The 24,743-nt window shown below is 45.2% G+C and overlaps 1 protein-coding gene across 4 annotated transcripts in view; it reads right to left on the reverse strand.

Annotated features, from left to right (window-relative positions):
- The window catches only part of MNMIP1 (manchette microtubule inner protein 1), a 268,004-nt gene that overhangs the window by 141,329 nt on the left and 101,932 nt on the right, over nt 1-24,743 (reverse strand). For 2 of the 4 annotated variants that reach the window (XM_085647941.1, XM_085647939.1), the window contains exon 1: nt 2,007-2,144. The exons of the other annotated variants lie outside the window; for them this stretch is intronic. In XM_085647941.1, the coding sequence (XP_085504067.1) occupies nt 2,007-2,093 (87 nt within the window). In that variant the 5' untranslated portion in view covers nt 2,094-2,144. Of the gene's footprint in view, nt 1-2,006; nt 2,145-24,743 lie in introns of those variants that run through there. 4 annotated transcript variants of the gene reach the window in all.

Raw genomic sequence — 24,743 nt, forward strand, 5'->3', positions numbered from 1 at the left:
AAAAGTCAAGCTAAGATGTAGCAGAGTACAATTATTATGAACATTTTTGTTAATTCTTTGGCCCCACAACCCTTGTTTATCCAGAGCATTCCACAGATGCCTTGATGCTCAGCGTATTATATAATGAACGGCAACCACAAACTACTCACAGAATGATCCACCCTGCGTTAAACAACATAAATAAATGTGATGTATTGTGGACTGAATACTAGAAACATACCCCTTAGCAGCAGGTTTTAACAGCCCCTAACCATTAAAGCTAGAAAAGCAGCAGTAAATCCCCCCTGAAGGGATGCCTGAAAGGTGACCAACCCTGCCTCAACCAAACCAATCCTTAAAAACAATACGGAGAACTCTGCCATTCTCTGTGTCCATCAGATACACAGGCCAGGTTACCTCTGGCCACTAGGAGTTTTCCTTCAATGGTGTCAGTCACACGGCTCCGGTTAAAGTTCAAGAACTGCCTCAGGAATATGTCTGAGTCTCGCCTTCTATCCCAGAGTACCAGTCTGGCCATGGGGCTTTGTTAGTTCAGGAAACAGCAACTTGGGATACTGGGAATCCAAGTTTGTGTAAAAAAAAAAAAAAATAGAAAAGTCCTCATTAATAATTCCCCAATAAGGAGACAGTCCCACAGGAACTTCCTCAATACGAAATAGGACTCCTGAACCCTGCATCACAGGATCAACCACGCAGCAAACAAATTTGATACATTCCCACATTGCTCTAATTTCCAACCCACTGGCAGACTGAAGGGTTGATCAACAGTGCAGCACGCGTCTTTAGAAAATGGCCACAAGTATCCACTTGTGGAATGATGAGACAACTGTGTGCTAAATAACTTCAATCAGCCTCGTCAGGGGTGATAAGCGCCATATAAATGTATATCGCCACAATGTTTTAGATCACAATCCACCAGTGGGAACGCAGATCAACCATGTTGGAAAGGTCGCTGACAAATGGCCATGTTGTCCTGGGTGATGTTTCACAAGTGGGACAAAGAGCAGAAGGCCTTTCACACCCCCACCCCAACATAGACCTACTTGATACATGACAGGTTGACCATTACCTCAAACATGCATCAAAGGCCTTCAACACAGCATTTTAGACCAAGTTGACAGAACACTGGTGGGACAACAATCGGCCTATTGCAAAAGTATTCAACACATGGCCAGATGGCCACAGCTTACAAATGACAAGTGGTCCAAAGCTCAACCATGTAAAAAGGTTTCGACACACAATGATACGGACCTAGCTGATAATTCACTAGTGGACCGGTGCGTCAAACATCGACAAGCATCTTTAAGTCAATGCCATATTGCTCAGATTTACAATCCACTAGTGGGCTGATGTATCAAAATTAGCAAATATCTTCCACACACACAGTAATGTAGCCTTGCTGACAATCCACGAGCACATTGAAGCATCAATTCTATACCACACATCTTGGACATGTTACCACGCTCCGTTGTTTCAGGGTAAACTTGTGGAATGAAGCATTAAACGTAGCAAAAGTCTTCAACAAATGCAGGCCCATCCCTCACTGATAGTCCACGAGCAGAACCAGTGGTCAACTGTGCACAATTTAACATATGACCTTGGTTGTCAATCGTCCACTCGTAGACTGATGCATCAACTACAGACAATGCCACTGCTGTTGTCAATCTGCCACTGCAGTGACACGGTGACTGCATGAAAACATTCTTGACACACATGGCCACACAGCCGGAGTCACCTGTCCGCTTAACACCATTTCAAAGGACATTATATGAAAGATACAGCACACGAGGCTCGCCGTTTTGCCCATATAAGTGCCCTCTGGTGTGACTGCAAGCCTTATCTGCAGCCCTGGTGGTGAAAGGCCACTTCCGGTGCTGTGTCACGGCCTGGCATTAGAGATGAGACACAGTGCAGCTTTCAGCCAAGCCCAGCGGTCTGCGACCATCATTAAGACCTGAATCAAGCGCTACGTTTGCACTGTGTACAAATAAAGAGCATGCTCCTACCTGCGCCAGCGGGAGGCAAAGATCAGAGCCCTTCCAGCCCCGTGAGCCATGTCTAGTAGATGCCTGCGGCCTCAATGACCCACGCATGATTGCGCAGCTGTGTCATCCGAACAGTCTCACAGAAATGAGCTAAGCTCCAATTGGTTCCGCGGGGTGGTTAGTGAAGTGTCACGCCTCTTTCCTAAGACAGCCGGTTTCCTTTCTCTCTTCCTATCCTAGCTTTGCGCTTTAAACGCATGTGGGTGGTGCAATTCAAGCGCTGTGTGTAAAAACAGACACCAGTGCTTCCTGTTTTACAGAGAGAAATATTTAGAATTGCAGGCCGCTGAGAAAGCAGAAGGAACCAGGAATTTAAATAAAAAGCAGCGGCGAGGCCTACAGTCCAGTTTGTGAATAAGGAAGATGGATGAAGGAATTGAAAACATGTGCAAGGATTTCTGCAATGTATCCTTCCAAGGTTTTATTTTTTGATTTGCAATCAGTTCGAGAACCAGAAGTTCAGGAAAAGTTAGCAAATCTTAGGGTCCAAATAGCCGTAGCATCATCCATTCGAAGCCCACCAAACTTTATGTAACCCTTATTTTTCACCAGGCGTTGGCAATGCCAATGTGTCTGGCTAATAAATAATAGTGCCCCTTCAGTCACCGATGTCCTATGTCCTTAGCGGCACAAGAAGTCATTATACAAGCACTCTGTCACTCGTGGTTCACTCATGTATCCTTTCGTCCACCCACTGATTCATTCACCTACAAACCACAATAAAACACACACACAGACTGAACAAGATATACAGATTATTAAAGAAATAAAAGAAAACATGCTGATGCTTAAACATATCAGGCATATGCTTGCAGTAACAAATGACATTGAACATGGCACCAGAAGGCCGTCTTTCAATGGTGCTGTACGCAGCCACGGCCCATCCTATTAGGCTGAGGAGCCACGCCCCTCACCTATTGGCCACTATAAAGAATGTCTGTAAGGCTGAGCAAAGGTCGGCCTGACAGACACTCTTCGTTTTCAGGTCAGGTAGCCAGGAGCTAGACCTGTGATAAATGCGCAGGGTCCTGGAACCCTCAGATGAACTTTGCCGGGATGAAGAAGTCACTGCTCCTGTGTGCTTGACGTCTTCGGCCTGGCAAAGCACCTCAAGGCCCTCCCCCTCGTGACGAGGGGAATACCTGGGAGCTTCAGTTCTAAACCATGAAATGCCCAGGGCCAAGTGTCAATTACTGACACCTCATCACAGAAAAGGGTGGGATCAGCAGTCTCACTGACCCCATCCCACCCTGCGATGAGTGAAAAACTGCTGCCTTCCCTCATTGGTTGACCGAAGGTTAGCCAGTGAGGGAAGGCACCAGTCTCAACCCTCATGGGAATCTAAGGCTTGAGACTGCTGCCTTCCCTCATTGGCTGACAGAAGGTTAGCCAGTGAGGGAAGGCAGCAGTCTCAACCCTCATGGAATCTAAGGCTTGAGACTGCTGCCCTCCCTCATTGGCTGACCTTAGGTGATGGATGTGTGTGTGTGAATGAGTGAATGCATGAGCGTGAGTGAATGTGTACATGAGTGTACACCCGCCCCCTCCCTGGTAAAAGTACAGGCAGCCACTGGTATTGCCATTTTAAAGCTCCAGTACGGCTACCAATGTGTTGGAATTTGTAAACAATGATTCATTGGAGCCAATACCATTTCATGTTGGTTGCCTGAAAATGTTCAACCTCTAGGGTTTGCTAAAGGGGCAATCAACACCAAAATCCTTGCCTTCAAAGGTAATCTGTGGGGTGTGATGTAACAAGATGCATTGCTATAGGGCTTAACACAGTGAAATAACAATCCACCCTTAAACACATATTGGCTAATGGCTACAGTGGTCAACCCCAAAGCTGGGGAACCGGGCTTAAATCGCGGCAGGGAATCTCAACATCCTGTGATTCTGGGCAAATAACTTCATCTCCTTGTGACTAACAACATGAATTTGTCCGCCTGTAACACAACTGGTGCTCATGCAAAGTGATCTGATACCTTCGGATCAAGTTCTCACTATATAGAACTCAGAAAAAACATGCTTGTCAGAATAAATATAAATCGGGTCTACCGCACTTGTAACTTTTTATAATAAACACATCATAACAAGGGTTCTAAAATAAAATTGTCAAATACACCAATGACATCAATAGCCTTTATTATTTGTGTGCCACCGTAATTACCTCTGAACTGATGTATTAAGCATAAGCGTTCCCACAAGGCATATGTTAAGTATACAGTAATAAAAGTACCATAGTATCAAAGTTATAGAATATCCCTCCAAAGAGGGGTTAATAAGCATTATCATAGTGCAAATTCCCACAGTTTGTTTGGGTGGGTCACCGGCAGCAAGACTTTGGTCTACTAAAGTAATCTATGAGTTTCAGTGCAATAAAATATCTGTCTACTGGCTTTATTGTAGTGTAATATCAATCCACCCTTCAAAATCTACTGCCTTTCACGCATGCTTTTCACAAAAAGTAAGTCAGTCTTAATTTCTTTTTTATAAACTTTCACAATAAACAGATCAAACCTTTGGAATCAAACATATCTTTCTACAATGAATCAATAAGGTCTACAGCCTTTATGGCCTGCTTGATACCATAACTAACACAGGTCAACTTAAACGTGCTTACACTGCAAACCATCATGCAAACAGTTATAAAATGAAAAATAAGTACACAATTACAGTTGGCAAACAATACACATCCCGACTCAAAATGGCCTAACAATGATTATCACAGTGAAAATCTTCTACTCCTTTGCTCTGTCACAGGGGGTGGCCAACACCAAACACTTTGCCTGCTATGGTAATTGATGAGATTTCATGTAACAAAAACCTGTCCAGAGCATATAGCACAATGTGATAATCTACTGTTAAATCACTTTTAGCTTAAAAAATGCTTTTCACAGTAAGTAAGACAGGCCTGCCTCATAATAAACAGCTCAGTCCTGTGGCACTGGACATATCTTTTCACTGTGAACCAATGAGGCCCGTGGTCTTTATCATTAGCTTGTCACCATATTCAACTCAGGCCCGCTGTATTGAACATAAGCTTTTCCAAAAGGCATCTGTTCGCATTGGGGGTCTCTAGCTGGCTGAGGTAGGTACCCTAGTCCAAGTAGGGACCCTTGCTTCTAAGTCAGGGAAAGGAAGGACACCTTCTCAGATAGCCCCTGCTCACCCCCTCGGTAGCTTGGCACGAGCAGCCAGGCTTATCTCCAAGACAAATGTGTAAAGTATTTGCAACCACGCTCTCAGTAACACAGTGATACCACCACAAATGGACACCACACAAGTCTCATGAAACGATTATATGTTTATAAAGAAAAGATCTCACTCTCCTCTCGGCTTGGGCCTCCAATGCGACTTCGTTGATCTTGGGCAGTGGAACTCAGACCCCCGACGGTGATGGTTCGAGGTCACTCCTTGGCAAAGGCAGGCTCGGGCCGGCAGCGGTGAATTTTCACAGCTCCTCTGGGGATGCCGGTCCGGGCCAATGGCAATGACGATCGCAGAACTTCTGATCACGCTGTCGATCGAAGCAGAGAACACGACTGCTCCTGGACACACAGTCACGGGGCAATTCTCACGAAGGTCTCAGGCTGCAACAGACTCACTTGGGCTCCGAGTGCACACGATCACAGGGCAATCCTCATGAAGGTCTCAGGCTGCATGAAGCACATTCACACAGCGTCGCTGAGACTCACTTGGACTCCGGGTGCACACGTTCACGGGGCAGTTCTTACGAAGGTCTCAGGCTGCACGAAGCACACACACACGGCGTCGTTGAGACACATTTGGAAACTTTTATGTTCCTGAGTTTCCACAACAGGGAGCCAGCTCTCCTCGGGCCCTTGGAGACACGTTACTTCGGGACAGAGCACAGAGCAAAGTCCTTTCAAGCAGGGGGACACAGCACACAGCAAAGTCCCTTAGCCTCTTCTTAGATAAATCAGCAAACTGCAGGCCAGCCCCAGAACACACAGCAATGGTCAGTCATTCTCTTCAGTCTCTTCAGCTGCTCTTCCGTGGCAGAGGTTCCTCTTGACCGCGAAGTAGTTTCAATCCTTTTCAGTCTTGATCAGTCCAACTTTCAGGGGTTTCAGCTCTCATAGTTATACCCCTAAATGTATTTGAAGTCTTTATGTTCAGGGGGCACTGACGCCTGTCCAAACCAGTTCTGGGTGCCTCCCTGCCAGTGACACCTTCTTCTTTTGATAGTGGGGGTCTGGGTTCTCAATCACTCAGCAGGAGATGGAGCCATTGTTTTATGGCAAATACAAAAACAGTTGATGGACAGAATGTAGAACAATGTCATATATTCACCCCAGTACAGAGATCTGGGTCTAAATCCATCGTTTTTTTGCTCACCATGCCATTCCAGTTTGAACCCAGCCATATGCAAATCAGTCTTGACCCTGTGCCTCATGGGAACAGTCCAGCCCGAACTGCCAAGCCTGGTCCTCCCTGGACTGGAAACAAGCCTCCTAGGACTGGTTTCGGGGTTTCACCCCTCTTCAGCCAGGATAGCTTGATTCCAGTGGCATGGAGAGCACGGGACCCACGTCTGGGCATACCATTCCCACTCAGGGTGACAAATGCAAAAGCAACAGTTGAGGGACAGAATGTAGAACAATGTCATACATTCACCCCAGTACAGAGATCTGGGCCTAAATCCATCGTTTTTTTGCTCACCATGCCACTCCAGTTTGAACCCAGCCATATGCAAATCAGTCGTGACCCATGAGGCACAGGGTCAAGACTGATTTGCATATGGCCATGTCTGAACTGGGGTGGGGTGGTGAGCAAAATAACGGTGGATTAAACCCAGATCTGTGACTGGGGGTGAATGTTTTGCCAATGTGCGACATTCTGTCCATCATCTTGTGTGTTTTGCTGTTCGCCCTATGTGGGAAGGGTATGCCCAGACGTGGGTCCCGTGCTCACTACGCCACTGGAGTCAAGCTATCCTGGCTGAAGAGGGGTGAAACCCCGAAACCGGTCCTAGGATGTTTGATTCCGGTCCAGGGAAGACATGGCTTGGCAGTTCGGGCTGGACTGTTCCCATGAGGCACAGGGTCAAGACTGATTTGCATATGGCCATGTCTGAACTGGGGTGGCGTGGTGAGCAAAATAACGATGGATTAAACCCAGATCTGTGAATGGGGGTGACTGTTTTGCCAATGTGCAACATTCTGTCCATCATCTTGTGTGTTTTATTGTTTTATGGCAGCAGCCCAGGCCTCTTCATATCCAGGGGCTACTCCTCCCCTTACACTCCAGATGCAGGTCAGCCCTGGCTGTCTCACCTACTCCTCCCCTGTGTCAAGACATTCCCCAGATCCTATCACATTAAAATCCAGACAGTCAATCCACAACAGAGGCAGAGACACACAGAATTGTAAGAACAAAAAAACAGCCACTTCTAAAAGCGTGGTTTCTAATCATACAATTCAAAAACCACCATCACAAAAAGATGTGTTATTAAATTGTGAGTTCAGGCACACTAAACTTCACCTCTCCAGCTTAAACCTGTGGGAAGATAGGCTGGAAACATATTACACAGCCTCCTCTATTCTGTCCTATGGGCAAGATGGCCTTGCAACCGTGAAAAACGAAATGGAAAGTATTTCACTGTCAGGACATGGTACACACCTCAGTACATGTCCTACCTTTCACATACACTACACCCTGCCCAGGGGGGTACCTTGGGCCTACCATAGGGGTGTCTGATGTGCATAAAAAGGGAAGGTCAGGCCTGGCAAGTCGGTGCACTTGCCATGACAACAAGGCAGTTAAACTGCGCGCAGGCACTGCAGTGGCAGGCCTGAGATCTCTTTTTATGGCTACTTGTGTGGGTAGCACAATTAATGCAAATTAATACTAGTGGGCCTGCAGCACTATCAGCTCTGGCACACATAGTGCACTTTACTAGGGACTTTACTAGTAAGTCAAACATACCAATTATGCACAATCAATCACCATAACAATTTACACAGAGAGCATATGCACTTTAGCAATGATCAGCAGCAGTAAAGTGGCCAGAGTCCTAAAACCACCAAAAACAGGTCAGAAACAATACAGGAGTAAGGCAAAAAGTTTAGGATGACCCTGCAAAAAGGGCCAAGTCCAACAGCAACCATTAGGCATACAGCCATAGAATGACCCAAAGAACACAAGACGGACTGTCATCCACACAGTCATCACAAGCAGGCTTGACTTCAGCAACGCACTCTTCGCCGGAATATCCAGGCAACTCCTACAAAGACTCCAAACCATCCAGAACCCTAACGCAAGACTCATACTGGACTTACCACGCTGCACCCACATCGGACCGCACCTCGTGCAACTCCACTGCCTCCCCATTCACAAATGCAGCCAAATCAAACCACTCACACGTGCAAAGCCCTACACAATATTCGACCAACATACCTTAACAACCTCATACACTTTCACCAACGAGACATCAACAATCTACCTCACTCTCGCCTACATACACCCAAGCATTTATAAAAACAAAGCAGGAGGTCGCTCCTTCTTCTACATCGCACTCAAAACATGGAACAACTTCCTCAAGCACATCAGGGCAACCTCCTCTTCTTGGGTTCCGCAAGAAGCTGAAGACCTGGCTTTTCAAATAACATGAGTTTTATCAAAAATGGACGAACCCAGTGGTGTTGGTACGATCACTGGCAAGCAGTGCTTGGGAACCCACTAGGTGAGTAAAAGGCCCCTCACACACCAACCTGGTTGGTGTCATGCTTCATCATAGGGGCCTCAACCGGGTGGCCGAGCGCCTCCCGGTTGTGCTGCAACGCCTGACTACAGCGGAGCTGGTGTGGTGTGATAGTGTGATGTGGTGAAAGATTAAAAATACCTCTGAGAATCCTTGCAGAGGGAAATTTATTAATGGTGGCTCAGGATATATTAAAATTAAAATTATGTGAAGCAACTACGAAAAGGATTACATTTCTGATAGTTGACTATGTGGTCGGTCTACATGTTTCAGCCCACCTCAGGATGTGCGGGGCTTTCTTCAGGACCAGAAAGTGCAGTGAGTGGCAATATAGAGCCACGTGAATAGTGAAAAAAATTTAAAAAGATAATTTACCTACACACTCTCTAAGGTGTGTGGAAACGGTATCGGCTCAATGGCAGACACCGCAGCGAAAAAAGACCTGTGGGAAAGAAGAACACAATACACAGACACATATAGCAAATGATGCTAGGATTCGCAACAGATATAAAATGCAATCTTTTACTGACTGTGAAAGGATCAATGTTAGCAAACGGTCGTACAAGTGGCAACACACACTCTGTGACATGCGGCTATTGGTTGGTGCTGCACGATGTCAAGTGATTGAGCGGGCGGAATACGCCCTATGTGAGCTATCGGTGAGGTCAGCAGGGGGCGTGTGGACTGTCCTCGTGGGGTGCCTGGTTGGTGAAGCAGGCAACTTGAAACGGTGATGCCGTGTACCCACTGGCTAGAATGGTCGGGCTAGATCGCAACGAGTGAGCGATGGTGCAATTAGCAGGTCAATGGGCTGTGCGTGTACCAAACTGAGTGTAGGGTACAGTGGTGGGGCGATTACCCCTGGGTGGCGCGCTACAAATAGAAAATAAAAATAAGGAATAAGAAGTATTACACTATGGCTGAATTTTGATCGCTGATCAGGAAGGGGAGGAGTGCGCTCCTCGTAACACAGATTCTGCGAAAGAACGAGATAATGTCAGGCAAGGGCATATTAGAAGTAGATAGCCCGGCAGAGCCAGCAATAAGCAGCGCGCGTCACCTTACTTGGTCAGGAAGCAGCACCCGCATGGCACTTACTGTGGTCTCCCGGTTCCTGGATGGTATGGAGTCCAAGATAATGGGAGAATATAAGGGAACAGGGGCCATTGCGTACGTGCTGAGGGTCCAGTGATCGCGGGAGGGGCAGAGCAGTCTGCGCATGTGTCAGAAAGGAATGCTAATTGCACGCGAATGCGGGATGGAGGTTGCTTGGGGCGCGCATGCGTCCAGAATGCTGCTCAGGCGCGCATGCGCAGAGAACTAGGAATGTGAAGTAACACAAGGAAACGGAGCACTCGAGGAGCTGATTATGGTGCTGAGACGAGGGTGTAAGCAGCAGGCTGGAATTTAGACAGCGGCTGTTATGCTTATGAATAGAAAAGCCATGCTGGAGAATGTGAGGATATGGGTGGTGTAAGGCGGGAATACACATGCTGTAGAAGCTGTGGAACATGCCAGAGACTGCAGCCATATGGTTAGGGTCTCCTCAGGCTATTCCAGGGGATATTGTCATTTAGCCCAGTTATATGGCTAGAGAGGCGATAAATCCATCTTTGTTCCTGTTCAAAAAGGCGACTCTGAATGTTGGGTAAGTTGTTGTCCAGGGCCTCCAGGACGACCCATCTCATGTCGTTGGTGGTGTGGCCTTTTTCTAAAAAATGATTCGTCATTTTTGTGATGTTTTTCCTGCAGCGTATTGTGCTGCGATGCTCGCAAATTCTGGTTTTCACCTTCCGGGTAGTCATGCCAATATAGATGAGATTACATGGGCACGTTATTCGGTACACCACATTTTCAGTGTTACAATTCGTGTGTTTGCGTAGTTCCCATGTTTTGCCGGGTTCAAGGTTCACGCATTTGGTCGTTTCTGTGATATGGCAGACACTGCAGTTGCCGCAGGGGAAATGTCCTTTGATGTTAGGAAGACCCCAGGCGTTGAGGACCGTATTGTTGGGCCTGGGAAGGGATAGCGGTCTCGTGGATACAACAGTGTCTTTAATGGTGCGGGCTCTTTTGTTAGATAAGAGGGGAGGATCCCAATTGAGTTTGCCCGTGTTAAGTATTTTCCAATTCCTTTTGATGATTTGGGCAACTTTATGCGTCACTGTGTTATAGGTAGTCACACATGTCAATGGTGGATTGGTGGGTTCCTTGATGTAGTTGTCCAAAAGGCCGTCACGATTTTGATTCCTGGCCCTTTTGTTGGCTGCCTTGGTTATTTTGTGTGGATAGCCTCGTTGGTGCAGCTTCTGGCAGAGATCAGTGGCCTGTGTCTTGTAGTCTTTGATGTCACTGCAATTCCTACGGAGGCGGAGGAATTGACCGTACGGGAGATTTTCACGGAGGACTCGGGGATGGAAACTGGTAAAGTGCAGTAGGGAATTGCGGGCCGTTGGTTTGAAGTGCGTCTTGCTAATGAGGCCCCCCGAGGCTGCTTGTATATCCAAGTCAAGAAAGGTAGTCTGGTGCCTGTCTGCGTTGTGTGTGAATTTAAGATTAGGGTCACACGTGTTGATCCATTCGCAGAATGAGGCCAGGGATTCTTGTGATCCCTCCCAAATCAGAAGGATATCGTCAATGTATCGCCTATAAAATTTGATTTGGGGAATGCGTGGTATGCTGTTATTGAGAAGGTGTTTCGTCTCAAAGTGGTATACATATAAGCCCGCTATGCTGGGGGCGAAAACGCTCCCCATAGATGTGCCGTACTTCTGTAGGTAGAGTTTGCCCTGGTATTCAAAGTAATTCTCTTTGAGCGCTAGGGTGGCGCATTTCAGTACAAAGGAAGGTGGGGTTCTGTGTTGCCAGTTGGAGTCTTTTAGAGCCTCTTCCAATACTCTCAGAGTGTCATCTTGGGGGAGACTTGTATACAAGCTTTCCACGTCGAGGGACACGTGGATCAACACGTGTGACCCTAATCTTAAATTCACACACAACGCAGACAGGCACCAGACTACCTTTCTTGACTTGGATATACAAGCAGCCTCGGGGGGCCTCATTAGCAAGACGCACTTCAAACCAACGGCCCGCAATTCCCTACTGCACTTTACCAGTTTCCATCCCCGAGTCCTCCGTGAAAATCTCCCGTACGGTCAATTCCTCCGCCTCCGTAGGAATTGCAGTGACATCAAAGACTACAAGACACAGGCCACTGATCTCTGCCAGAAGCTGCACCAACGAGGCTATCCACACAAAATAACCAAGGCAGCCAACAAAAGGGCCAGGAATCAAAATCGTGACGGCCTTTTGGACAACTACATCAAGGAACCCACCAATCCGCCATTGACATGCGTTACTACCTATAACACAGTGACGCATAAAGTTGCCCAAATCATCAAAAGGAATTGGAAAATACTTAACACGGGCAAACTCAATTGGGAACCTCCCCTCTTATCTAACAAAAGAGCCCGCACCATTAAAGACACTGTTGTATCCACGAGACCGCTATCCCTTCCCAGGCCCACCAATACGGTCCTCAACGCCTGGGGTCTTCCTAACATCAAAGGACATTTCCCCTGCGGCAACTGCAGTGTCTGCCATATCACAGAAACGACCAAATGCTTGAACCTTGAACCCGGCAAAACATGGGAACTACGCAAACACACGAATTGTAACACTGAAAATGTGGTGTACCGAATAACGTGCCCATGTAATCTCATCTATATTGGCATGACTACCCGGAAGGTGAAAACCAGAATTTGCGAGCATCGCAGCACAATACGCTGCAGGAAAAACATCACAAAAATGACGAATCATTTTTTAGAAAAAGGCCACACCACCAACGACATGAGATGGGTCATCCTGGAGGCCCTGGACAACAACTTACCCAACATTCAGAGTCGCCTTTTTGAACAGGAACAAAGATGGATTTATCGCCTCTCTAGCCATATAACTGGGCTAAACGACAATATCCCCTGGAATAGGCTGAGGAGACCCTAACCATATGCCTGCAGTCTCTGGCATGTTCCACAGCATGTGTATTCCCGCCTTACACCACCCATATCCTCACATTCTCCAGCATGGCTTTTCTATTCATAAGCATAACAGCCGCTGTCTAAATTCCAGCCTGCTGCTTACACCCTCGTCTCAGCACCATAATCAGCTCCTCGAGTGATCCGTTTCCTTGTGTTACTTCACATTCCTAGTTCTCTGCGCATGCGCGCCTGAGCAGCATTCTGGACGCATGCGCGCCCCAAGCAACCTCCATCCCGCATTCGCGTGCAATTAGCATTCCTTACTGACACATGCGCAGACTGCTCTGCCCCTCCCGCGATCACTGGACCCTCAGCACGTACGCAATGGCCCCTGTTCCCTTATATTCTCCCATTATCTTGGACTCCATACCATCCAGGAACCGGGAGACCACAGTAGGTGCCATGCGGGTGCTGCTTCCTGACCAAGTAAGGTGACGCGCGCTGCTTATTGCTGGCTCTGCCGGGCTATCTACTTCTAATATGCCCTTGCCTGACATTATCTCGTTCTTTCGCAGAATCTGTGTTACGAGGAGCGCACTCCTCCCCTTCCTGATCAGCGATCAAAATTCAGCCATAGTGTAATACTTCTTATTCCTTATTTTTATTTTCTATTTGTAGCGCGCCACCCAGGGGTAATCGCCCCACCACTGTACCCTACACTCAGTTTGGTACACGCACAGCCCATTGACATGCTAATTGCACCATCGCTCACTCGTTGCGATCTAGCCCGACCATTCTAGCCAGTGGCTACACGGCATCACCGTTTCAAGTTGCCTGCTTCACCAACCAGGCACCCCACGAGGACAGTCCACACGCCCCCTGCTGACCTCACCGATCGCTCACATAGGGCGTATTCCGCCCGCTCAATCACTTGACATCGTGCAGCACCAACCAATAGCCGCATGTCACAGAGTGTGTGTTGCCACATGTACGACCGTTTGCTAACATTGATCCTTTCACAGTCAGTAAAAGATTGCATTTTATATCTGTTGCGAATCCTAGCATCATTTGCTATATGTGTCTGTGTATTGTGTTCTTCTTTCCAACACTTTTTTTTCGCTGCGGTGTCTGCCATTGAGCCGATACCGTTTCCACACACCTTAGAGAGTGTGTAGGTAAATTATCTTTTTAAAAATTTTAAACATTTTTCACTATTCACGTGGCTCTATTTTGCCACTCACTGCACTTTCTGGTCCTGAAGAAAGCCCCGCACATCCTGAGGTGGGCTGAAACATGTAGACCGACCACATAGTCAACTATCAGAAATTTAATCCTTTTCGTAGTTGCTTCACATAATTTTAATTTTAATATATCCTGAGCCGCCATTAATAAATTTCCCTCGGCAAGGATTCTCAGAGGTATTTTTAATCTTTCACCACATCACACTATCACACCACACCAGCTCCGCTGTAGTCAGGCGTTGCAGCACAACCGGGAGGCGCTCGGCCACCCGGTTGGGGCCCCTATGATGAAGCATGACACCAACCAGGTTGGTGTGTGAGGGGCCTTTTACTCACCTAGTGGGTTCCCAAGCACTGCTTGCCAGTGATCGTACCAACACCACTGGGTTCGTCCATTTTTGATAAAACTCATATATATAACAGGGGATACGGACGCACCCTTGCCTCCCTAGCTCTCTCATTGTTCTCTCCTTTTCAAATAACATAACAGAATTGCAAATGTTGGCAAAATGACTATCAGCAAAGAAAAATACTACCTCTCCTAAGAGGATATAACAACGACTATCACAAACCAAATCTACTATCCCCACACCTTATCGGAGAAGGTAGCCAACATCAGAACTCTTGTCTGCCATGGAGATTAACTGCAACAAAAATACTTCTCTGCAGGCTTTAATACAGAGTAATAACAATCGACCCTTAAATGCCAATCGTCTTTAAAATATGCTTTTCAAAGCAAATGCATCAGGCATACTGTCTTATTCAAATCAACTCAAATAAGTGTATTATGCAACAATTTATGCCATAACAATTAAAAATTGACGTTTGCAACACATAAGTGTAAAAATGATCGCAATTCATATCAACTTAAAACAACGTGGACACAGTTCATAAAATGCTACTCTCTGTGCATCAACAATTTGATTTAATTAAATCTATTCTAGTTACTATGTAAAACAATTTAAGTGCAAATGCAAACTGAATACTCTACGACGCACTATTAAAGCCAATTTTCTCTATTTCCACTATTAAAACCATTTTCCATTGAGTAGAGCAATCGTTGGATCTTATGAAACATACCAACTGTCCCTAGGTACAGATACCAAGGTGTGCATCTACTAGTTGCCTTCACAGGGCAAATATACCTTTTAGAAATTATAGCAAAGCTCCCCTTCGACTCCATGTCGATCGCTATAGGATACAATCAAACTGAGCTCAGACCTACTACATAGAATTTGCGTAGCTTGTTAAAAAGACTACAATTTGTCTAAATAATTACAATTTTAGTGACAGCCCTATAAAAATTAGCCTTGGTGAAATCAGCCAAAAAAAAAGCCCGTACCTATTCATGCATTTGGTAAAGTGCAGGTGCAAGTTAGAATGTGCAATAATAACTCTCGGCACAGAATTATTCAAACCGCAGTCTGCGCAAAGGCGCACTATCCACCCGCCCTATGAGGTGCCAAAAGGTAAGTAACAGATTCTTATAGGATCATATTCTAAATTATATTGTACACGAAACACTTAATGTCAGTGTTGGATATGTACCCAATTCTAACAAAAGCAAAAAGCGTAATCAAACAATGACATGGTAGTAAGGTACTGTATCATAATTCTATTCATGAGTGCTTGAAAAGTGTCAATGAACTTCTGGTTCAACAAACAAGATGAATATGAAACAACGATCAAAGGTCTTCTTTTCTGGTGCAGAAAGCGTTTTATTTTTTCAGCCCAGCATCATGGCATTCCAATGCATTTCGGTTATAAAAACCTTCATCAGGGAAAAGCTGAAAGAATATATGTATACCCATAAGTACTTTGAATTCCTATACAAATGACATCTTATGAAAATACAAAACAATTCAACAGGTAAAAGCATATATTGTGTGCACATGTGTTTTTATCATGAATTGCATCCAGTGTTTTTAACCAGTGTTTTAAACAGCCAATATCTTAGAGCAGTTAGAGAATCCAGAGACAAACAATAGCCACCTATAATAATGACAAATCTGGAAACTTTCATGATATAAGATCGAACAACACCAAATTCTGATACATGTTCAAACGTATACAGATATTGCAACAAAAGCCCCAAGACCCTGTGAACATCAGTCGAGTGAAAAACCGAATGAACAGTGATCACGAAGTGTGAACGATAATGCTACCCAGCCACCTGTAGAAGTCAAGATCACCGTGTGCGCGCGAATGTGCAAAACAAAAGGCTCACCGCCAGATTTCTCTGTGAGCTTGTGCTATCAATAAGGTGAACCTGCAACGAAAACGGCTGCGGCATGGAAGTATGTAGCGTCTTAGTTCAATGAGTGTCTGTTTGAAAAAGTGCAATAATTGCATCAGTTGCGGGTTAGCCAGCAAAGGAGTAAGCTTCACTAAGTGAAGCGTTTTAAGCATAAAGGTTACCTGCTAACGAGCCGCCGTTATGTGCCTAGAAGGAGTTCGATGTTCCGACAGGAAAAGTGTGGAACTGTTTCGGCGCCATGTCCGTTTGTATATAACACGGACCACGTGTAATGCGTGCCGTGCGTGCCTGTGTGACTGATGTGGAAAACAGACTGTAGCCCAGACGTGGTGTAAACACTGCTGAAGCCAAAAATAAAGCCGGACACCCGTGCAATAAAGACAGAATGTGTCGTGAGTGTTTCATTGAGAAGTAGGATGCGCTGAAATGGTCATGAAAGTGAGGAAAGATACAAAAATGGAAATGAAGAGCCAATTGTAAAAAAAACCTGTATACAGACATGCTACCAATGATTTGCGCGAATACCACAAATGGAAAGTTGTTAACAGTGAGTTTCCATGCTATTCAATAAGCATGTAACGTTATACAATCCAAATTGTCACGGAAAGTGAGAAAGTTCACAGAAAATGAATGAGTTCAATTTTATCATTCAGCCCACAAGGGATCATAGTTTGCAAGAACCGTATCCAAAAGGTCTCTCTTTGAGCCAGATATTTATTAGGGTCAACATGTGGTGGTGCCGACACATGTTCAAGGATTGTAAATCGGAGTTTGGGTGCCATACTCCTTTGCTGGCTAACCCGCAACTGATGCAATTATTGCACTTTTTCAAACAGACACTCATTGAACTAAGACGCTACATACTTCCATGCCGCAGCCGTTTTCGTTGCAGGCTCTTGATTACGCCTATTAAGTAAGTGGCAGCACGGTTCACTTTCTATGACTTTATAACATTAATCGAAGGTTACTGGAGACGCCAATTCACTTTTTATAACCTGGCCTTTTCCCCTTCCTTTTTCAGTACGGTCATCTTTCACCTTATTGATAGCACAAGCTCACAGAGAAATCTGGCGGTGAGCCTTTTGTTTTGCACATTCGCGCGCACACGGTGATCTTGACTTCTACAGGTGGCTGGGTAGCATTATCGTTCACACTTCGTGATCACTGTTAATTCGGTTTTTCACTCGACTGATGTTCACAGGGTCTTGGGGCTTTTGTTGCAATATCTGTATACGTTTGAACATGTATCAGAATTTGGTGTTGTTCGATCTTATATAATGAAAGTTTCCAGATTTGTCATTATTATAGGTGGCTATTGTTTGTCTCTGGATTCTCTAACTGCTCTAAGATATTGGCTGTTTAAAACACTGGTTAAAAACACTGGATGCAATTCATGATAAAAACACATGTGCACACAATATATGCTTTTACCTGTTGAAAATTGTTTTGTATTTTCATAAGATGTCATTTGTATAGGAATTCAAAGTACTTATGGGTATACATATATTCTTTCAGCTTTTCCCTGATGAAGGTTTTTATAACCGAAATGCATTGGAATGCCATGATGCTGGGCTGAAAAAATAAAACGCTTTCTGCACCAGAAAAGAAGACCTTTGATCGTTGTTTCATATTCATCTTGTTTGTTGAACCAGAAGTTCATTGACACTTTTCAAGCACTCATGAATTGAATTATGATACAGTACCTTACTAGCATGTCATTGTTTGATTACGCTTTTTGCTTTTGTTAGAATTGGGTACATATCCAACACTGACATTAAGTGTTTCGTGTACAATATAATTTATAATATGATCCTATAAGAATCTGTTACTTACCTTTTGGCACCTCATAGGGCGGGTGGATAGTGCGCCTTTGCTCAGACTGCGGTTTGAATAATTCTGTGCCTTACTTACATAGCCTGTTCGGGGCTGAACAGGTCTCACAAAGGCAGCACCCTTGATCACTTAAGTTTCACTAATTGTAAATACCTTATTTCATAAACTAATACATAATTACAGGAGTGCAGGTTGTCTACCCTTACATTCTTGTCAATAATAACTCTCATCACCCTGCCTTCGTCTGTACGATGCTCCATGTCATCCATTATGCTGCTGGTTCCTTTGATGCAGGTTCCAGACCAAGCTCTATTTTACATGGGACGGATTTATCAAGAGGTAAGCAGTAGCAGTACCCCAGGGACAAATGCAATTTGCTAGCTGTCAGTTTGTATCTTTTGCCGCTTCCTTTTCCTCTGTCCATTGCAGATCGTTTGACCTTCCAAGCAGCCTGTATGTAAGAAGCTACTGCCTGGTAAATTTCCATACGATCAGCTCTATAGCAGAATAAAAGGTCCGCGCTTCAGCACCTCAGATAAAATTTTAGAACTAGTGGATGTAAGTAGTACCTTCGGATTTTCAGTGAGATATCACATAGCAGCATAAAATGTGTGATTGTTTCTCGGTCAACTAATGTGCAGACGTACCTTTCAGATCCACCTCCAGGGGCTTTACCCCATGATTTCGTGAAGGCCTCTACCTGTAGAGTTCCCCATCTAAACATGAGGTATGAGGCACTTTTCTCAGGAGGAAATAGCAAGTCCAGGAATGGCTCCCAAATCGGTTCATGTTTTACTTCAGGTAGTTGTACGGTCTTTATCACACTTTCACAAAAGCTCAGGCCTACAGCCTTGATTATTGACTTGCCACCATAACCAACTCAGTCCTGCTGTAGTGAACACAAGCTTTCCCACCAGGAAAACGGGCATACCGGCAATCTTTTTCAGTGGAGGCCCACAACTTCTTCTCAATCAAATGCTGTACTTCAGATACGCCTCCCTCTAAGTAGCACTTCTGAAAGATCATTTTACATTGAACAAATTAGGTCTGACCCAGTTTTGTTGTCAAGCCAGACCTAAAAACTACTGAACGAATGTACCCCGCAGCAGGAAAGGATCAATTCTGGCAAAAGGTCGGTCTGCATGCCATCTTTAATATAATTCCATTTACACATTTTTGCTGTAGCAGAGAGCAAATTTTCCTAAAACACTTCCTTGGAATTTTCCCTCTCTAGACCCCCCCGCTATAACTTTTCCCATTTCTTGACCAACCAGCACAAAATATAGAATGAAGACATTGAACGTAATGCTTCCACCAACTTTTTTACATATTTTGTAAACAGCACCAAAGTTAATAGCAAATATAAAAGCTATTTCCCACGGAATTCTCGACTGTTAAGGATATGAATACATTTATGACAATCATTCAACCCTTCAGGCACAATTCACTCCCATGCTTGACCGGTTTCAGAGCTAAGTAAGGTTTGAGTACAAATGCAAACATTTAACGTTGAGTGCCCCACTTACTCTGCTTTCTTAAATATAAGGGGAAAGTGGCCAGGAGGCTAAAGGGCATTTGAAGCAAAATTAGAAATCTATGCAATAAAAAATATTTTACTTCCTACCACCAGCCAAGATAATGGGACAAAAGCGTGGCGGGGGGCTTTAGGAAAATTGGTTTGCACAGAGACACCGTAGCACTCTGGATCTCTTCTAAACACAAATAAATATGTAATGTTCTACTGCTCACTTTCAAACCCCATTCCAGTTTCAGACTTTGACTCACACGGTGTCATCACTGGTCAAGCTATATTGGTTCCTTTTACAGGGTCACGGAGTGAGGAAGCGATACCACAGGGTGTGCATACAACTAACTGGGAAGCCTGCAAAGAGAAGGTTTACAGCTAATTATCTGGAGGATCTGTGCAGCAAATGTCAATTGAGGGGTGTGAAACCTGCCCAGCGCTTTGGCGGCAGCCTTGGGAAGCTGGAGGTCTTCATGGTGTGGGAGGCGGTCAGTTCAAGTGCCTCAGGCTGTGCTTGGCATAAAGCCCCACCCCCTCCACGGCCTCGCCCCATCCTCACACAGTGAAAAAGTTTTACAAGTTGGCAGTTTTTTTTTTTTTTTTTTACATTTTTTTGACTAAACATAAGTTTGACAAAACAAGTGTTCCATCTTAGGGAAAGCATCTCATTATACAAATGTCCATAACATTGTACATTTCCAGTTTTCGCGACAGTACAAACGTGTCTTACCAGGTTATTGTCAGTCCTGGTTACAATTGAACATTCCCTTGAGCCCTTTACTTAGTCTCGTTTAAGCTTCTTAATTAGTCTAACTCGGTTGACATTCCTCCTTCTATGGTTCCATAATCACCCAAGTCTCAGTGACCTCTGTAGGCCAACCACCTGCCCCAGATCTTGTCCCCCTTCTTTTGGCACCCTCTAGGTCTGCAACTTAATGCCTCAGCACCAACTGATCTAAGCTGGAAGAGGGCAGTCTCACAACATCCTATAACCTCTTATTGTCTATCCAGTTTCTGCGGCATCCGAAGGGGCTTGTCTCATGACACAATGCTAGCTTTATAGGTTTAGAACACCATGTCCATGGGTTACAGGCCCCCTCCTGACAATGACACCTACACAGACTGTGCCATACCTAGGCAGTCAGGACCAGCAGTGCCCAGGCAGGGCTGACTGGTGCTTTTCATACTACGGCGCAGCCGCGTATAATAATCTTGCGCACATGACGTGGGAGTATTAACTCAAAAGCATTGTGTTTTCCAATGTGCTCTGGTATGTTTTAATTGGAATCAGGCTATCGCTCAAAAAGGTGTGCTTGTTTGTTTTGCTATAAGGTGTGATTACACAGTTAAAAGAGACTTTCTCATGACTATGTTGTCTTTCCTATCTAGTGGCCATGCCCCTGTCAGTATGACGCTTAAGTTCTCAGGAACAGACTTACTAACATTTCGAATCAGCTTTGCATAACAAAAGGGATGCAAATCAGCATAAAATGTTTAGGGCTTACTTTCCAGGTTAAACCTTTATTTCCACTGGAAAGTACCTCAAAAGTAATGCAAAGTAGCATTAGTTTATGTCAAGGGGGTGTACAATGGGTGAAGTATGGGCATTTGCATGCAACCACCAATGATTTTTGACACAAAGCCCTATCTAATCAGATTTGTAGACAGGGCTTGCTAACAATAAAAAATTGCCTCTTTGAGACTGGCATTAAAATGGGGAAATGTTTTCATTTTTCCAAAAGGTTTTGATTTTGCATGTATGTTGCACTGTACAGAACACATCCAAAGTGGAAAAGGTTTTTCTAGACATAGTACTTTGTACTGGAACGGTACCTTTCCAGTACAAAACCTATGCAAGATATCCAGCAGACACTTATGCAAAGGTTTGTGCACGGCGCTAGGCCGCATGATTGTGTCCCAACAGTAGTGAAGACAACAGGAGCGCCATATCTTGCTAGATACAACACTAGCCTGCTATCTCCAATTGACGCAACACAAGCCAGTAACTTTGGTTGCGGCGCTGTATTGCGTGACAACTTTGTAATATGTCACCTTAATCGGTGCTTAATTTGAGCCGGTGGTTGTTGGTGGGGCCCACCGGCATTCATTTTTGGAGATTGGCACTTATTTTACCTCTTCAGACATTTCCTGAGAGTAAGAGAGGCAAAAACACACACAGGGGGAAGAAGGAGGAAAAGAAAGATGGCAAAACCGTCATAAAGGTGGGAAAGCATAGACCCGCAAAAGTGCAATAAAGAGGCAGGGGGATTAAAGAGGCCTGAGGTGAATCGAAGATTACTCAGTCTTGGTATTCGGGGCGCTGATATTTGATAGCGCCGGCTCCGGGCTTCTCAGCACTGCTTCGGGCACCGGCACTCATTCCTTTCCAAATTAAACACTGCCCTCAGTGCATCTCTTACAACTCTCAATGGTGCACATTGTATCGACCTACGATGGATGAAACGCTGAGTAATCCCGACAGCAATTCTAGCCTGGACCTGCAAGACCCACACTGATAGTAGCTGCAACAGATGACTCATGGATCGGCCCCTCCCACTGCCTGTGGCGCTACACTTACTGCGCGTGCTTCCTGAGCTTACTAGCCTCGAGTGCCTCTCATGCTAATGAGCGAATTAAGCAGGCGTGGGTGAGGTGAGTAATCAAAGAGACACTCCGTGTTGCTCCCTTCCATGCATGGGAGCTGGAAGGAGGGTTGATGGCTGGGGTTGCTCCAGCAGGGCTAGCACCCTGAGTTTTAGAGGAAGCGAGGGTCATGAAGGATAGACAATTGCTAAGTTGTTGTTGAAAATAAAAATAAAGGGCACCCCATCTAAATATGGTTCTGGTACCACTGCACCACCAAGCACTGAAAAGTCACAAAAACCCCAGCAGTTACCTTAGCACAGGAATATAGTTATGAGCTATGGATGGAATTCACTCCCAAAATATTCCTTTTTTTACACTTGATTTTTGGTGCTTTTCAAACAATCTCCAAATTACACAACCAATCAGTTTTGTTTTTGTATAATGAACAGTAAGAATAGGTCCCAGATGAGAAACAGCAACGCAAATGTATCCACTTACAGAGCTGGTGTATCACTGCTTGGGAGGCAACAGTACAAGTTTTATTCACAGAACAGGAAGGAACACTAAAGCATGACAAGCAGTTCATATTTTTGATTCGCAAGCTACACTCCTGCTCACAGATGACTTCCACCGTAAAGTAGATAACATGATTACTAAATTCCTATGGCGGGGGAAGAAGGCAACGATAAACATAACAAAAACTAAGACTGGAGAAAAAACTGGGAGGGGTAAACCTTGCAGAGTTTAGAACCTTCCAAACTGCATTTCTGGCAAAACAAGGGGCTTACGGGATAGCACCTCCTCAAGGGTACACACCGGTATGGCTACAAGTTGAGAGAGCCATACTGAACAACCTAAATCCAATGGCGCTGTTAACAGCTAACAAACATCCTCATGCCTCCAGCTCCATTTTTACGAACACAAAAATTGCCCTTCTAAAAATAGACAAGAAATTGGAGCACAGCATAAAGGATTCGAAGATTGAGTCACTCTGGGCCAACAGCAAGATCAGATACAAGGGGAAATGCCTTGCCCTCGAAACATGGATAGAGAGAGGCATCTCCCACTCAGCTAGAAGAAGGGCGGGTACCCTACCACGTTTGCCGTACTGAAATGTAAACATAACCTATCAGACATCGAGTTCTACAATTTCCTGAAAATCAAAACAGCTCTATCCAAAGCCAAACTATCACCAGCCTAAACATCAATCCCATGGTCTTTGGCAAAGATCAACAGACTAGGTCATCAGGTATCACACCTCTATAAACTGCTATGCTCAAACACCACCAAAATTAATGACAAGTCAACTAACTACTGGATAAAACAAGGCAATACCCCACGTAATGAGCAAGAACAGGCAATATTATGGTCCTCTGCCTCACGTAATAAAATCACAAATTAAATTCTGGCTACTCCACAAAACCTTCTGGACCCCCGCTCGATTATTCTCACTAGGCCTCAGAGAAGATGAGTTGTGCTGGAACTGTAGCAAGGAGAAGGGGGACCTAGCACATCTTATCTACTACTGCCCATCACTTAAAAAGTTCTGGGAGAAAATCTTTGGGTTCATAAATAGCGTACTGGGCTGCACACTTACAACTGAATTTTCCTCCCTCGCCACGACATTCATGACCACATCACTAAGATCAGAGCATGATAAAGACCTACTAGACCTGCTTCTCTCTGCAGCAGTGAAACTGGTCCTCACCAATTGGAAGGACACGACTAAGACCTCATACAAGGGCTGGCTCAACTGGGTGACGTACCTCAGAGGCGCGGATAACATTGCGTTGCAGAATTCGCCCTGGGGACCAGCAACCAGGGGGATGTGGAGGTCACTAGACGCGTACCTAGACTCTTACGAACCCCCTTGAGGCCAGTCCGGCTCCCTCCTCCCCTCCCCGCTGGGGGGAAGAGCGAACCAGAGGTTACCACCACGGGCCTAAGTGACATTGGGGGGCTTGTACCACTCCCACCATAGGCCACCTAGTGGGGTGTCAGATCTGTCACAGGACTAAAACTCCTATTAGACTCAGTGCCACAGAACCTCTCTCATATCTCCCTTTCACCCCTTTCTTTCCTGTTTCTCTCTTTCTATCAGCCTTTGCCTAATTTTCTCAGCAAGTCAATGTAAGAGGGGATTAGCTAAAACAGATATCTTACCTTATAGTACCTGTAACCATCACATACATACTACGTTTGGCTAACCCCGTGACAGAATGCTAATGTTTTTTTTTGTTTAAAACTAATAAAAAAACTTTGAAATAAAAAAAATAAAAAAAGAACAGACACTGTATAGCACGGGAAGCAGAGGCCAAGGATGAAGCACACACAGCACAGGAATCTGCAGTGCAAATTTAATTTATGCACAGATCAGGTACAGTTCAGCACGGGAAGCAGCAGCGCATGCTTCCTTCACACACAGGACAAGTACAGTGGTGTGTCAGGGGAAGCAGCAGCGCATGCCTCCCTCCCACTCAGGATGAGTAAGGTGGTATGTCAGGGGAACCAGCAGCGAATGCCTCCCTCCCACTCAGGACGAGTACGGTGGTATG

Source organism: Triturus cristatus, chromosome 3_2, assembly GCF_964204655.1.
Source record: "Triturus cristatus chromosome 3_2, aTriCri1.1, whole genome shotgun sequence".
Classification (NCBI taxonomy): Eukaryota; Metazoa; Chordata; class Amphibia; order Caudata; family Salamandridae; genus Triturus; species Triturus cristatus.